Raw genomic sequence first — 18,199 nt, 5'->3', positions numbered from 1 at the left:
CAGGGAGAGAGGGGAAAGATTATGTACATGGTCAATTTTCAAATAAGATAAATGTTTTTTTTCTTTTTATAGAAATAGTCCTTTTTTATAGAAATAGTCCCAGCAGTTCATAAATTGACAAAACAACAGAAAGACAAAGTAAATGTTGATTGTTCATTTTACATGTAGTGGCTTTTTTTTTCAAAAAAAAAAAAGAAATAGCTATTGCCACTTGTCAAAAATTCAAAACTTGGATTGAAACTGGTAGCAGGTAGCTGGTAGAGTGTAGCAAGTAGCTGGTAGCGGGAAGCTGTAGCTTTTACTTGTTATATGAATGTTTGGCAAAAATAGCTGGAAGCTTTTGAAATATATAAAATTACATAAAAGGACAATTGATTAAAAATAAATAAATATATAAATATATTTTTAAGGGTAATTATGGAAATTGATTTCAAAAGCTCAGGAGCGTTTTGTTAAACGCTACATGAAGTAGCTTTTAGAATCAGAGCGTTTTGTTAAAACTAAAAGCTAAACGCTCGTACTGCCAAACGAAGCTTTTTGTTTAAAGTAGAGGATTTTATCAAAAGCTAGAAGCCCTAAACGCTTCCAAAAGCTCCATGCCAAACACGCCCAAGACCAAAAATGTAAATTACTCAAAGATAATTAACAAACAAAAAAGATATTGTTTGCGAAAATAAGTACCAGTATCTCTAAATCAATAACTTTAGGGTGTAAGAAATAACGACAAGACATCTTAACCTACGACCCCATCAATCTTGATGTCAGAAAATACGTTATGTAAGAAAGTACGTACAGTTCACCCAAATCAATTTTCTGTTCATTTACCTTAAAAGATCTTGTAAACATTTGATTTCGCTTGAAGTTTGAATACCCATTTGACATGTATTGCCATCATCCCCTATAAAATCTCTCAATAGCGACATCAATTTTTCTCGCACTGTATGAGGTCTTCAATGGCTGGATCTGTATCAATTCTGAGGCGAATGTATTTGACAATTTATAATTGGGTTGTCTGCGCTGGATGGCTAGTTCATTTTTACACCTTCACTCAGTGTTTGCTGCTTTCGTTGTTTGACTGTGTCATTTCTCTCACCCTCTCTCTTTGTTCCGTGATGTTGCAGGTTTAAAATATTGTACTTAGCTTTAAGGACGCTATATGAATCAGGACACGAACATGTTTACAGAGCCATCGAAAAGCCACTGTTATTAGCTCAATCTGCTGCCTGTTTTGAGGTACTCTATATTAATCATCATTAATGAAGCGTTCATGGGTTGTTTAGTGCAGTCACTCTCTTTAAGAATTAAGATTGTTCTCTTTAACTCTTCTTTTTAAATAAGTGTCATTAGTGTAAACCAACTCAATTTACTCTAGTCTAGCACCGATGAGTTCATTTCTCATTACTCAAAGATTTTAGAAAAGCAAACATGTATTTACCAAAGAAGACATGACCACACTAAATCTAGTAATGGAGTTGAGATTAGCAAAATGGAGAATGAAGAAAGATAAAAAAAGGGTATAACTGAGTGATATAGTATGTGTATGATGTTGAACTTCCTATGTGTTCTTTGACTGATCTTTGTCATTTACGTGTGAAACAGATACTCCATGGTTGCATGGGTGAGTTTTATCTCATTAATAAGATATAGTGTCTTACAACATTGTTTTTGTCATAAAATGAACCTTATAATTTCCTGTGTTCTTTTTTGGGATTAAAAAGGTTTGGTAAGATCTCCAATCTCAGCAACACTGCCTCAAGTAAGTTCAAGGTTATATGTAGTGTGGGGAATTCTGTATAACTTTCCTGAGGTTAGAAGGCTTCCTTTTTCTGCTTATTTTTATTTTTCAATCGTGATACAATTTTACTGAAGCAAAAGGGCTTGGTGGTGACTGATGACAGGTTCAAACACATCCCCTTGTTAGCTTTATGGTTATCTGTTGGTGTACCACTGAGGTTAGTTTTGAATTGTTTCCAACTCTCAATATGATTGCAATTGATCTACATTGGATATTTTTGGCAAATGATTATAGGGTTTGAAAGTTAGAAAGGTAAGTATTTCTATAAATGTGAAAGTGGTAGTTGCCTTATACTTTGTTGCTTTCGTGAATAAGGAAAAGTACAAAAAGAAACCAAAAGGCCAGAGAAGGACTTCTATTTTAATTAGACCATGGTCATGTGAAGACCAAAATCTTTAAATTTAGGGAAGAAAATTAGTTCTAGTCAATGTTTTAAAAACCGGTTTTTTAGTTGAACCGGTATGGTGACCGGTTCCCGGTTCGACCGCCGGGTGAACCGGTTTCTATACTTTTCATGTTTTTTTTTTCTATTTTCCTACACATACATACATATATAAATTATGAATTTGATGTTTACAAGTTCAAACATTAAAAATACACATAAAAATAAGTTGTAGATGAATCCAAATACATTAAAATACCACATAACCATAAGTTTTAGTGTTTTACATCAATCCATATACGTCAAAATGAAAATAAAGTATAATACCGAAACAAAATATAGTTTTAGATGAATACAAACATATCAAAAAAATTTATAAAGTTTATCATATGTTTTTATTTAGAGAAAACTAAATAGATTTGAAAAAAATCACCAAAGTTTATTATGTAAATGGTTCTTTTTCATGTGGTTTTATTAGGTTTAACCGGTTTATTTTGACCGGTTCAACCGGATTTTTCTAAAAACCGGCCGGTTCAATCCAGTTCAGAAATCAATATAAAACCGGTGATAGTCGAACCGCTCCCTCTCCCGGTTCCCGGTCAAACCGGTTCGACCGGCCGGTTCAAACCGGTTTTTAAAACATTGGTTCTAGTTCTATGGTTCTTTTTATTAGTCTTGCTAGCATTCATGATTGTTGATTAAATGGACATGAGCACGAGGTTAGTCGGATAAAGTATTAAATGGATTGTAGAATATTTGACAGGTGCCAAATGACAGGGCCGGTCCAAAGCTATGATGGACCCAGGGGCGAAAATAAAAAAAATAGGCCCCCCCCCCCCCCCCCCCAAAGTCATAAATATAATAAAAATTAGTTCGAAATAAAATGTTATAAAATTCACAGAATTCACTGTTAATATTACAAAACAAAAATATGGTTACAACATTACAAAAACAACTAATTTAAACAAAAAATATTTCTCCTAGCCTTTCTAAATACAAAATCATTAATAATACTATCCAAATCAATTTTATCTAACATGTTTTTCTCTATACATAACATTGCCAATCCGTTCAACCTTTCTTGCTACATCGACGATCTTAGATAATTCTCCAATAACTTTAACTTTGAAAAACTTCTCTCTGAAGATGCAACAGTTGACATGAATGATTAACAAAATGCTATATGCAATAAAAGTATTTGGGTAACAATCAACAACTTTAAAAAAGTCTACAATTTCAACAACATAAATTATATCATTAGGTAAAGTAGTAGCAAAATTTATACAACTTTCTAAAAAAAGTTCACTTGAATCCACATCAGAAACATTATCTTTAGAAAAAGTAGTAGCAAACTTTATACAACTTTCTTTAAGTTCACTTTCACTTAATGACTTTAATTTATTTGAATCATTTAAAAACCCAAAAATACTTTCAAAGTTTTTCAAAGTTCTTTAAGTTCTATTTTTTAATGAAATAATTGTCATATCCACAACAACCAAAAAATAATGAACTTTTAAATACTCTTCAACCGATTGTGTTTCTTCTTTATGATCAATTTCATCAAATTGTTTTTTTTTCTAACAATACGACGTTTTGATGGAAATATAGGCTCTACACCCAATATCAAGTGCAATACTTTTAGCAATATTCATACTTGATGTAAAACCTTCATTTCTATATTTTTCAAAAACTTCATATTATTTTCTATTTGATTAATAATAGTATCAATACAAATAGATTTAGATTGCAACTTTTTACTTACAATATTAATAGCAACTAAAACTTCATACCAAATAACTATACCAACTAAAAATTCAAATTTTCCAAAAGATTTAAGTAAGCTTTTAGCTTCACTTTTTTGACTTTAGGTCATCATATGTTTTACTTAGTTTTAGCAAAGCAACTTTTATTTGAGGAGCTTGGAATCTAATTGCTTTTATACTTTTTATCCTACTTTCCCAACGAGTATTAGATAATGATTTTAAGGTTAAAGTTGGAACATTATCTAACAATATTTTCCATCTTTTAGTAGAACTAGAAAATAATGTATAAAGGCGTTGCACAATTCCGAAAATTGAAACAACTTTTTCACCAGAAAGTGCCATATTACTAACTGTAAGGTTAAGACTATGGCAAACACAAGACATATATAAAGCTCTAGGATTAATTTCAAGTATTCTTTTTTGAACCCCTTAGTGTTTTCCTTTCATATTAGACCCATTATCATAACCTTGACCCCTTATATCATCCACATTAAGATCTAACAATTTCAATGCATCTAATAATTCATTAAAAATTCCTAAACCAGAAGTATCATCTACTTTTAAAAATTCTAAAAAATATTCAACAACTTGTATTTTTTAGAAGAAAAATTCACACATCCTACAATCAAAGTCATTTGCTCTTGATGACTCACATCGGAGAATTATAGAAAAATATTTTGTCTCTTTAACTATTTTAATGATAGAATTTCTAACCGTGTCATCTAAAAGATAAATTAGTTCATTTTGAATTTTATAGCCAAGATAATGATCATGAGTTTCATTCTTTTCAATTCTCCTTATATGATCTTGCATTATACCATCATATTCACCCATCATTTGGATTACTCCTAAAAAGTTACCATTGTTATCTTGAAAAAGTTTTTCATTAGACCCTCGAAAAGCCAAATTATATCTAGATAAGAATTTCACAGCCACTATTATCCTTCTTAATACTTGTCTCCAACGTTCTTTTTCACAGCCACTATGATCATGGGTTTCATTCTTTTCAATTCTCCTTATATGATCTTGCATTATACCATCATATTCACCCATCATTTGGATTACTCCTAAAAAGTTACCATTGTTATCTTGAAAAAGTTTTTCATTAGACCCTCGAAAAGCCAAATTATATCTAGATAAGAATTTCACAGCCACTATTATCCTTCTTAATACTTGTCTCCAACGTTCTTTTTCTTTTTATTATTTCTTGTTGTAATTCGTTATCAATTGTAAGGTTTTTATCTAATCTTAGTTTTGCTTCATTCCAATTACTCATACAAACAAAATGTTCATTACTATTTTCATGTTCTTTAAGTCTCTCACTAAAATGTTTCCAATCATTATATCCTTAATTTGTTAAAAAAACGTTTTTGATTAGTAGATTTAAATATTTTACAAACAAAAAACTTTATCTAAATTTTTATAGTATACTAACCATTTTCGATCATGTGACAAACCATTATTTAACTTTCTAGTATAAAATGCATAAGAAAAATGTCTAGAAAATTTATCTTTGGGAAACACAAGATTCATTTATCTTATTGGCCTTTTTTCGATTAGAATATCTCTTGATTTAATATTAAGAGAATCCCAATTTATAGGGTTAAAATGTAACAGCCCAAAATTTACAGAAAATTTTTAACTTTTAATTTCATAAATATCAACCACAAGGTGTCCAAAAATCTCATTACATAGCCATATTATTCTAAGGTTCAGAGTACGAAAACTAAATATGAAAACATCGGAGAATGCACACCGCACCATCAAGTCGGGCCCTTGCCCTTATCAATAGAAGTACCTAAAACATTCAATAAAACTGTAAGCACAAGCTTAATGAGTTTCCCAAAACACACGAATCATATAATCACATAATACCATGCACACATATACACATATAAGTTGCCACAGACTCCCTCTATGGTCTTCATTTGGAATGTCATGGGCTACCCCCATGGTCTTGTATCCCCGCGCCATGGGCTCCTCTCATGGTCTTATCATGTACCATAGGCTCCTCCCATGGTCTTCACATAATATCCACATATAGATCAAATAGCAACATTTACATACTCCATTACTAATCATCTCATATCAATTAATGGGCTGTCCTTGGTGCCTTCGACCCATGAGTGTGGTGAGAAGACTCACTTCAATCTACTGAACACGAAAGCTGCTCGCCTAATAGTCTGAACCCACACGCTGAACAATGATACAATTAACCCTAAGTTAGGATTATACACAACTTAATTAAAGAGTCCAATCATCTAAGCCTAATTCCTTCCCTAGTGACCTAAAAGTCTTCCCTTTGCTAATGGGCCCAAGATCCAAGATAAAAATCATTAATGGGCTGCATGGCCCAATAAGGCCCAACCAAAACAACTATGGTCCAAAACATAATATCAGCCTAAAAATCTAAATAGGACCAGACCCAAAACTAAATAAGGCCTAATAAACTTACGAGCCTAAACAAAGCCCAAACCCAACTAGGTGCGTACGCCCTGCGTACCACTTAAGTACGCTCATCGTACTAGTCCCTTAAGCAGTACGCGCTGCGTACACCACACTACGCACGACGTATAAGCAGATTAAGCACCACGACCATTAAGTGCTTAATACATGACATTTCAACGTCCAATCTCAGATCTGAACTCATTAAGATGTCCTAAGGCATAAAGTTGGCAACTTTATGCCCTTGCATGCTACAAGGGACTCCAAAACTTTATTCTTCACATTAAGACTTCATATAAGACTTCAAGCTCATGCATGGAAACTAGAAAACCCTTAAGATGGCACCTTTATGCATCTAGTAGGCTCAAAAAGCTCAGATCTATCCATCTTATTCTCTAGAGTTGCTCAACTCATAAGAGAAAGTCCAAGAACCAAAAAGGGACTCCATGGCAATACATTAGCTTAAACTAACAAAAGAGATGACAAGGTGATGACTTTATACCTCCAGAAGTTCCCTAAGATGAACTTGATGCTGGATCTAGAAGCTCCAAGACACCCAAAGGTTGTTCACCACCCTCTCCTTCTTGAATGCTCTCTAAAATTGCCACCTACACACTTTCTAAGCTCAAGAATCACACTCACAAGGAAATCTGAGGTAAAAGGGACGGAATGAGACTATGGAGGTTGATTAGGGTTTGGTCCAAATGACTTAAGGAAGTTTATATAGGTCTCATTCCCGAATATTAGGGTTTTGCCCATCTACCACGTACGCCACGCGTATGTGGTGCACCTTCGCGATCTTTCCACCTCGGTACGCTAAGCGTACCCATAAGTACGCCCAACGTACAAAAGGGACCAATATTGCAACGAAAAATCATTTCAAGAGTATAAAGGGTAATTACCTGGATTGGAGTGTTACAAAAAAATATCTATAGATTCATTTAAATTAGTATTTTCTTCAATTATATTAGTATCATTTTCATTTAAATTAATATTTTCTTCATTCAAACTAGCAACATATTCATTTATGTTTGTATCTTGTCCGTTCAAATTAATATTTTCTTCATTCAAATTATTATCATGTTCATTTAAATTAATGTTTTCTTCATTAACACTAGCAATATTTTCATTTAAGTTAGTATCATGTTCATTCAAATTAATATTTTCTTTCTTAGAACTCATTGGTTTTAAAATTTAACCATAGACCCTTTCTCTTTTTGTAAAGAAGCCTCAACAAATTTTCATTTTTTTCATTTTCACTACCGGATAAGTGTTTTTTAGAAAACATTTTATGATTGACAATAAAGTAAAAACTACTTTAAGAAAAGAATACACCTGATTTCTTTGATTTCTTTGTGAAATATGTTGAACTGTTGAAGCCTAATATCAAAGCATGCTGTAAAAATCAATAACAAAAAACATTAATATGATAACTAAAATAATATCAAAAATCGAATAACCAATACATCATATTACAATGTTACCTTGTTAAATACTAAAGCCATATATCTAATAGTGTAGTAATACTTTGAAGGTTTGAACTTTGAAGCTGAAATTTTGATTTCTGAAAGAATCAATTCAAAAGCAAAACATTAGAAATTTTGAAGGCAGAAGCATTTATTTTCACTGATTCAGAAATATGATACAGTAGAAGAATAGATATAAGATTTTAGAAACAAAAATTGCAAACTAAGAATCTAAAACTGAATTACTAAGCAGAAGGCTAGAAATTAAAATGAGAAATTAGAATGAGAAACTATCAAACTAGATATTTCGTTTTAAACAGAAACAAAAATTTCCTGAATTAGCGAAACAAAAATCAGCCTTTTGCTTCCCTAATTCTTCATATTCCTCTTTAATTGAATCTAATGAAACGATCTGAATGAGAAACTAAAAACAATTACCTGGTGTCCTAGTCCCTGTGTCGGTGTGTCGTAACTGAACTCGCAAGTAGCACTGTAGCAGGCGAAGATCAAAATTCAATCGATAATCGATTATCAATATCAGTTTATGATTATCCTAGAGAGCTGTGTGAGAGACAATGTGAGAATTGAGATTTGAGAAACCGGAAACGAGATGTCTTATATCTATATTCGAGACGAACTGCAAAAGAGATTAGCCATTAGCGATTAAAGATTGTGAGAGAAAATCGACGATTCAGTATCAAGGCGTCGATTCAATTACCGATTCATATGGCGCCCTAATCACGATTTCCCACATTCCCGCTACCTTCCTTAGTCTCGTTCCTATTATGATATTCACGGAATCACGTTCAGCGACAATGTGACATCAAGCAGCCCATTTTCTTAATTTGTTTGGGTTAATGTGATTTTGTCATTTTGGATTGGACATTGGACTAACTTTGGGCCCCTAAAGAAATGTGTAGATAAATAAAAGTTATATATATATATATATATATATATATATATATATATATATATATATATATATATACACACACACACACACACACATTACATATTCTAGAATTTTTGGGCCCCCTCGAGTCGTTGGCCCTGGGCGGTCACCTGGATCGCCCACCGTCTAGACCGACCCTACAAAATGGATCAGTCGGCGGGTTGTGTAACGGGTCTAGACATGCAGCTTTTTAAGGCAGGTCAAACCGTCAAAATGGGTCATGTTGCCAACATATTTTCCTTTTCCTCTAAATTACATAAGATGAATTAGACATGATTCCTGGTTGTTCTGTTTCCTTTTAACTAAATTTATCAAAAATTTAACAATTTTACCCATTAGCAGCAATCAAGTTATACCTAAGTGGGCCCATTTCTCAATAAAATGGGTTGAAATTGTTGTTACATATGTGTTGCTACCTTCTATGATGAGGGTAAAAAGGTTGGCAAACTAAGATGAATGAGCATGAAGGTATGGAGAGGGAGAGCATAAAAAGAGATTTATTATGATTAGGACATGTATAATGTATTGCTTCACAGAGGGAATTTATAATGTACTGAACTCTACAAAGTTCAATGAATTCGGCGATCTCAGCTGAAGGCAAGCTTGATTAGGGGTATGGCAACAGGGCTTAGTACGAAGACTAAGAATGGGATTGATCAGAGAGTTATGACATTATCTTTCTATATTTCATGCAACTCTATGAATTTTTTCCTACAATACATTAAACACTACAAAATTCAAGCTGTGTTTGGAATTACTTTTTAAACTTAAAAGTCCTTTTTTATAAAAGGATTTTTTGTAAAACAACTTTTTCTAAAAGAAGGTTTTTAAAATGTGTTTGGTTTGGCTTTTAAGACTTTTAAGCGGCAAAAGCCAATAGTCACAAAAAGACATGATTTCATGACTTTTGAAAAATCATTTTTTTGTTCTTGGCAAAAAGTTATTTTAAAAAGAATTTTTACACTTACCAAACATCTGTTGGACATTTTTGGCTTTTTGGAAAAGTTAAAAGTCCAAAAGTCATATTAGAAGTAATGCCAAACACCCTCTCAATAGCACATTACAAAGCTAATTTATAGAATTTATTTCAGAATTAAAAAACTTTCATTTTTCCCATCGAAAATTTCAATGGTCATTTCTTTAAATGTCAAAGTAACATCACACATTGATAAAGTTATCAATTGAATGACAACTAGACTGCCACCTCATTCAACTCTCATATCGAACTCACCATTGTGGATGCTCTTAGTAAGAATGCAAATTTAGATATCGTTGTGACAACTGAGGAAACAATTCTAGAGAGTTTATGTGAAGCCAATGTTTTGATATTGAGATCCTTTAACAAGTTTCTTTATATTAATTACGAGAGTTTTATCGCTATATCATCAAAAATTTAACACTCTCCTTGTAGGTTCCAATAACTTTCCATCTATATGGGTTTTACCTTAGTCTATCCTTACATGCTTCAAGTTTAAACCTATAAAGTAGGGTGACGTTATATGATTTGAGACCTATGTGATTCTTTGTTCGCACATACTCCATATGTTGGTGATGTCCATAAGTTCATATTGATGTTATATAGTAGCTTGTTTTTCACAACTAGCATTTTAGCTAGGAAATTCTATTCTCGTGTAATCATTCAACCATTGTAAAACATATACTCTAAGTAAATATCGCTCAGTGCTCATTTAAATTCACCTTTCATGTTCAACAAAGAGTCTGAAAACCCTATGAATCCCTGTTTAAGTCTACATTGGGCTAGGATTTCCTTATTGGGCCTAATGGACCAATAAATATTCAATTCAACTATTTTGGGCTTGGAAACCCTATTTGGATTCTAAATGGACCCAATTCAGAAATCTATAACATTTTGGACCATTTGGGCCTAGAATGATTCATTCAAACCCTAATGGGCCTTATTGGGCCACAACCACTCCAATAAACCCTAATGGACCTAAAACCCATCCCTTTATCTTATGTTTGGAGTTAAGTGCTTCCAAGGGCCCAATGGGCCGGAAATTTTATAATTAGGTTCCAAAAATCCTAACTAAAGTTTAATGGGCTCAAACTATTCCATTCCTATCTTCTTGTCCCAAACTCTCGGACCAACACCATTTAACAAAAAAAAATGAAATGGGCGGGGGGGGGGGGGTTGACTTTGGAGGTGCCACCTCCATATTATTCACCATGTAACAAGGCATGGTTTCTCATATTTCCATGCAACTCATATCTTCTCGCTCTTTTTCTTCCCATCGGCCGAAGATACACACACACACACACACACACACTCCATTTGCAAATTTCTCTCAAACATTCACAAGAACACTCCTTCCTTTCCTCTCTAATTTTCGAGACCTTGAGCATCTTCAAGAAGGTTTTCACCACCAAAACTCATCATTCTTGGTAAGTCTTTACATATCCAAGTTATATAACTTCTTTCTCATGTTAGATCACTCCTTCTAAACAAGCTTTTGGTGATCATATTCCTAGAAAACTTCTTAAGTTCGAAATCTACATCAAGGTGTTGCGAGGACCAAAATTCTCTTCATCTCTTCTTCAAAAACCAAAATATCAAAGCAAAGGTGAGTTCATACCCCCTTATTTTCGGCTTTTACAAGATTTTTGGGGGAGAATGCAAGTAAAATGTGTAGATCTATGTGTTATATGCATGTCTTGTGTGATTTCTTAGTTTATTTTGTAAAAATATGTTAGATCTTAGCAAATCTCGACATCTTAAGTAACATTGAGTTAAGATCCATGAACTAAGACACCTTATACATCATATTATCAAGTTAAAAGTGTTATATGTTTAAGATATAAAAATTTAAGGCAAAAACTTGTTACGAGTCAAAATTGTCAAGAAAACAAAAAATAAGGGTAAAAAGTGACATTTATGTTTTTATAAGGATCAAACAGGTTCTACTTGTATAAAAATGGATTTTTATGATAAACATGCTTTCCAAAGGGGCAAAAATGTAAATTTTAGCTTAATGGGCCAAACATTTCGGCCTCACGGTTTTGGGCCCAAAAATTGCGAAAAAGGGAAAGTTTTGGGACTAAAAATGTTATTTGAGCAAAATTTGAGTCATAAATGTAAATAAACCAAATTTAGGGGGTGAAAACAACATTTATTTCCAAATTGGACCAAAAATGTAACTTTTATCAAAATTGGGCCGAAAGTATAAATTTTTACAAACAAAGGGCTGAAAATGCACTTTTCTGTAAAACTGGGCCTTAAATGTCAAAATATATATTTTTGGACTAAAACCGTGAATTTCTAGACATTTGGGACAAAATTACAAATTTTTACAAATTATGGACTAAAGTGTCATTTTTACAAAACTTTGGGCCTTAATTGAAAATTTGAGGCTTTTGACCAAAAATGTTGTTTTACGAAAAAGGAGACTTTTTATAATAAATTTGGGAAACCACGAGCTAAAATAAACAACGGAACAATAACGAACGGACGAAATATATCGATAATAATTTTATTGGGCCTAATATTCACATTACGTGGCCAATGGGCCTTAAGGGCCCATTCAAGTGTATATTGAGCCCAATATTTTTCCATGACCTGTTTATTGGGCCTTGCGACCCATTTACATGTTAATTTGGGCTTGAGTTATGGGTCACATGTTTGATGGGCCTTTGTGGTCCATTTGCATGCCTATTGGGCCCAAATTACCCACTTACATGTTATTGGGCCTTTGTGATCCATTTACATGCTAGTTGAGCTTGGACTGAAATTCACATGCTTAGTAGATCGTAACTATACCCTTACATAACTATTGAACTTCGTATACTTATATATGTAACTTTGGATTTGATAACATACAACATACACGTAAAGATTAAACATAGTACGAAAGGTTGAGAATCTAGTGAGACGTGTCGGTTGGCACCTTGAGTGTACAATCGTAGCTTGTAGTTATAATCAGAGTCTCCTGGAGGGAGAGCGAGAGTTTGTGTATAGATCTATACGGGGTGACCCCCCACGCCTTAGCTGTTCGCTACAGCTAGACTAGGCCAGTCTAGGGCGATAAAACCTTGAGCAAATACCGACAATTTGGAAAAATGCCAAGACAGGCAACCTAGTCATTATCATGTATGGTTATAACGGCTCATATAGAGATCCAATACCAAAATTTACACTTCGAAGATTAACCCTTCGATTGTGTCAATACTAAACAACTTATCTAACGATACAAGAACCTCGACATTATTATAAATCAGAAAATATCGGATTTTCTGGGGAAAGATTTATATTCAATTATCACTTACTTACAATACAAAGAAATCTAAACTACATTCAGATATGTTGCTACTATGAAATTCACACATGCATCTATACTTGATTTTCACATCATTTTCAGACATTTTATAGAAAATATCGGATTTTCTGGGTTTTTACGAAAGATACAAAGACTTTTACTCAAACATACTTATGAACTCACCAACATTATATATGTTGACCGTTTTCAAAATAACTTGTATTCTTAGGTAATCGTTAAGCAGGAAGATTTTCAAGTGTGTATGGTTTCATTTTATGTAACATCACTCATCGTACTTTTAATATTTTGAACTTATGTATTCATAACAATGTACTTGATGTGAACAATGCTGGTTGTAATATGAAATGTTGGTGATGAATGTGTTATGATTCATGTATATTCATTGTGATGATAATTCAATTGTTAGTCACACGAGCCCCGAACGTTTCCGCCGTCTGGTTCGAGGGTGTGACAGGTTGGTATCAGAGCAATGTTTATAGTGAACTAGCATATCTAACCATACATGATATGCAACTATAAACACAATGGGACTAAATAACTCTGAACAAAACAAAATTTCACACTTATGTGCGCATATTAGAATAATAACCTAACAATATCTAATAAAAGCTTCTGGAGGAAATTGAACACTATGATTAAACCTGGGCAGTTATGTAGTCATATTAGGGATAAATATAGCCTGATCAACTATATTTATTCAGAATATGACCAACATGTGTTCGGGAGTAACCATAGCGGGAAATGAATCCAAAAGCCTACCTCACTCTCCAATAACTCTAGAGAACTCAAATCTAAATAATTAAAATATACTATAGGGATAATCAAAACATGATTTATTTATGCACTCTCGTGCAGTCTGTATGGCTGGTTTCCACCTCCCCGGAGATCCTTATATTCCCAATCAGGGAAATAACGGATGGCTAAAACTTGTCTTTACTTCTCTATTGCATGAGGTCTCTGTTCTTTCAACTGTGACCATTGTTCTCTACACTACAACCTCTATACTTGGAACCACGATCTCTCTTCTCGAAACCACAACCTTTTTTCGTTGGACCCTACATCCTTTGTTCTCAAAACCTCTATCCTCAAAACTACAACAAATTCACCTTAACCATAGATCTAACTTTACATCTCAAAAATCCCTTACATTTTTAGGGTGATCGAATCTATGTTGCCATCCAAGCAATGTAACCTCAATCTCGTTCTTTCTAGTCCTCACATTCTTGTCAAGCTACTAGAAGGCTAGTTCAAGCCATGCAAAACTTCAACTTCTATGTTGTCACCATATCAGTACACATATTTCTTAGATTTTTTATACCAATTATCTTCTTCAAATTCAGAGTCTCGTCACTTATTAGTTCTTGAATAAAGTGGCACCTTATTTGAATATGGTTCATCCTATTACTAAACACAATATGCTTTGCCAAGTTGATTGTACCGTGCTTGTTATAGTATAATACACAATCTTCCCGATGTATCCCCAGTTCTGATAAGAAGTTATTTAACTATAGAAGCTTTTTTTCTTGCTTCCACAATAGTCATGTACTATGTGTTTATGGTTAAAAGAGCAACACTCTTCTATAACATGGATATCCAACTAATTTTTACCTATAATTATGAACACATAACATGTTGTGATCTTTTCTAAATATATACATGCTCCTAAACCAACATCAAAAAAACTTTACAAGACCACCATTTTCCTTTTGAAACATAAGGTTGCCTCAAAAGTACCTTTCAAGTAGCGTAATAGACACTTGGCTCCTTCCCACTACTATTTTCCCATATTGGACATAAATCGTCTCACAACTTCCACTTAATAAGCAATATTCGGTCTGATGCACTATAGCATATATTAAGTTATTAACTATTGAGGCGTAGGGAAACTTAATAACTTATGTCTCGTCTTATTTTGTCTTTGCAGATTTCTTCTTTGAGAGTCTTAAGTGACTTCCTTAAGGTGTATTTCTTGTATTTTCATCTTTCATACTAAATTACTCTAAGACTTTATTAATGTACTTTGCTTGGGAAAGATCAAAAGTATCAATTACTCTATCTTTGGCTATGATCATGCCTGATATATACTTAGTAACCCTAGGTCCTTCAATCATACTATCTGGATAACTATTTTTTTTTATCATGTTGATCTTATGCATATCTGATCCAATAATTAATATGTCAACATATAATAATATGATGATATATAACGACACAAAGTTCTTTAAGTAGCAATACTGATCCATTTCAAATCTCTTCTACCTACTCGTCAACATGAAGGTATCAAACTGCAAGTACTAGTGTGTTGGAGTTTGTTTTAACCCATACAAACTTTTCTCCAACTTTTCAAACAAGATTTTGCTTACCAGCTGTTAGAAAACCTTCTAGATATTGCCATATAGATGTCTTCTTCCACGTCACCATGTAGAAAAGTTGTTTTCACATCAAGTTATTCTAGATGGAGATCTTTTGTAGCCATTATACCTAAGACCGATTAGATAATAGTCATCTTCATAACTGGAGATAAGATCATACTATAGTTGACCCTTTTTTTTTGTCAAAACCCTTAAACCATCAGTCGATCCTTGTACCTCTTGATGTCATTTAATTCTTCTTTGACCAACAACACCCATTTGTTATGCAATTCTTTCCTTCGTATTGGTATCTTGTATAAGGAACGCTTGTTGAAGCACATCTCAGCTTCTGGTGACATTTAGGTTCACTATTATCTGCCAGCAACAAGTAGTTTATTGAAGGAGAATATCTTAGTGAAGTTATTCTTTTTCTAGTAGATCTTCGAATAGTAGAAGATTTGGTCTTTTCTTCATCTATAACTTCTGGCTCCTGGCTCCCATTATCTCTAGGTTCATCTGAGCCACATTGCTACCTGAAATTTCACATATCTCAGGAGTACTAGTAGGTTATACAATGTCTACATATAATATTTCATCAAACTTAACTCAAATTTTCTTTTCTTGTTGCCTTTCTCTATTAGGGATTGATGTAATCTCATCCTTGTATAAGAAACTCTTGTTGAAACACATCTCCACTATATTGACTCTTTCATTCTCAAGGTCTTAGGGTGACATTTATGTTTACTATTATCTGTCAGTAACAAGCAGTTTATTGAAGGAGAATATCTTAGTGACGTTCTTCTTTCCCTAGTAGATCTTCGAATAGTAGAAGACTTGGTATTTTCTTCATCTATAACTTCTGGCTCCTGGCTCCCATTATCTCTAGGTTCACCCGAGCCACATTGCTACCAGAAATTTCACATATCTCAAGAGTACTAGTAGGTTATACAATGTCTACATCTAATATTTCATCGAACCTAACTCGATTTTTCTTTTTCTTGTTGCTTTTCTCTATTAGGGATTGATGTAATCTCATCCTTGTATAAGGAACTCTTGTTGAAGCACATCTCGGCTTTTGGTAACCTTTTTGTTTTGGTTATCCTATAAAGGTAACCCATTTCATCCAACATGTAACGTATGCAGGTGCATTTCCTTTCCCTTGCCTCGAGCTTGTCGACCCATGATCATCAGAATAATTTAACTACTACGTGTTTATTGAGTCTAATAACCCACATTAGGGAAATACATTGTCATTTGTGAAAATGCAAACAAATTATTGTTGAACGATGTGTTATGCATGCAACAATTATGTAAAAAGAAAGAGCATGCCATGGGATCTAAATGTAACCCTAACAATAAAGACAGAAAATACAAATAACTTGGTTGTTATGAAGTATATATAATCGTAATTATTTTTCCTTATTATCAATTCAATTTGATTTGGAATATGGGAGAATTATGGTAACATAGCAATGTTATTAGGCTATTTTTTGGTCAACCACCAGGTTTACTAGTGTTTAATGTCTTAAGTAATCCATTTCAATCATCATGTTCTTTTATTGATAAAATTAATCGCTTTGATCACAGATTATTCGATATTCTTTCTTTGGTACAAAGGAAGGATTTAGTTATACACCTTTCTGGCTATTATGGCTCAGGTAAAAAACATTGGTTCCATGGTCACCAGAGTTCCATTTTTTTGTTCTCCTTTGCTTTCATATATAGCCTCGTCATTATATATGTTAGAAACTTTGACTGCAGGTATAGTACATTTCTAGTATTGTATCCATGTGGAATTGCGAGCGAAGTTTCTTTAATCTATAACGCCTTACCTTTTATAAAGGTGACGAACATAGTATCACCTTAATTTTTGTTATCTATTATATCATTATTATTCAATACATATGAAAAGTTATAGTTCAAATAAATGAGATTTTTTGGTTTTATGATCCTTTTAAATGAATATTGCCTCAACAATGCTAATTCGAAAATAATAATTACAGGAATCTGGATGTTGTTCAGTAAGGATGCCTAACAAATGGAACTTTTCATTTGATTACTTTTATTGTGCGATCATGGTGCTTGGAGTTTACGTGCCAGGCATTTCTCATTTTTAATCTCAACATTATCAATTTGGATTTCATTTTGAAACTGGGCAAGTTTTATAGGGTTATTTTTCATGGATGAGAGATCAAGAGCAAGTTTCTATCCCACCTTATTCCACTTTTTGGGTGGGAAAATGCAATTTATGTTAGTCCAAGTCCCGGTCTCAATCCCAATCTCAATCCTAGTCCCAGTCTCAGTCCCAGTCCCAGTCCTAGTTTTAGTCTCAGTCTCAATCTCAGTCCCAGTCCCAGTCCCGGTCCCGGTCCCGGTCCCGGTCCCGGTCCCGGTCCGAGTCCGAGTCCGAGTCCGAGTCTCAATCTCAGTCCCAGTGCTAACCTATATAAAATAAGTGTTTTGGGATTTTATGGTGTATGTGACAAAATAAACATATTTATTGTAGGAATTCCCCATTTGTATGGTTATATGCTTAGGCAAAGGAAGAAAACTCTATCCATATAAAAAGGGCATGAGAAGTTAGGGGAGGCTCTATTTTTCTTTTCATAAATGTCTATTAGAACTAACTGTATCCTTGGTTTTTTTTTTTTCTAATTCTTATTGAATGAATTTCTTCGTAACCCTTGAGAAGACTTTAGTTCTTGATTATGTATGTTCCTACTTAGTGATCACAAACCGAGGGAGACATAATT

General features: G+C 33.4%; 1 protein-coding gene across 1 annotated transcript; it reads left to right on the top strand.

The window, feature by feature from the left end:
* The first annotated feature begins 876 nt into the window (after positions 1-876).
* LOC145162619 (very-long-chain (3R)-3-hydroxyacyl-CoA dehydratase PASTICCINO 2-like) lies at positions 877-17,915 on the top strand. Its single transcript, XM_079081712.1, has 8 exons — positions 877-1,024; positions 1,122-1,233; positions 1,600-1,618; positions 1,719-1,807; positions 1,899-1,952; positions 17,034-17,104; positions 17,208-17,289; positions 17,450-17,915. Exons 1-8 carry the CDS (start codon positions 942-944, stop codon positions 17,561-17,563), a joined length of 624 nt encoding a protein of 207 aa, XP_078937838.1. The 5' UTR covers positions 877-941; the 3' UTR covers positions 17,564-17,915.
* The last annotated feature ends 284 nt before the right edge of the window (positions 17,916-18,199 follow it).

Source organism: Lactuca virosa, chromosome 3 (assembly GCF_052849685.1).
Source record: "Lactuca virosa cultivar CGN04683 chromosome 3, Lactuca_virosa_CGN04683_v6, whole genome shotgun sequence".
Lineage (NCBI taxonomy): Eukaryota > Viridiplantae > Streptophyta > Magnoliopsida > Asterales > Asteraceae > Lactuca > Lactuca virosa.
The sequence above is the reverse complement of the archived record's forward strand: the minus strand, read 5'-3'. Positions and strand labels throughout refer to the sequence as shown.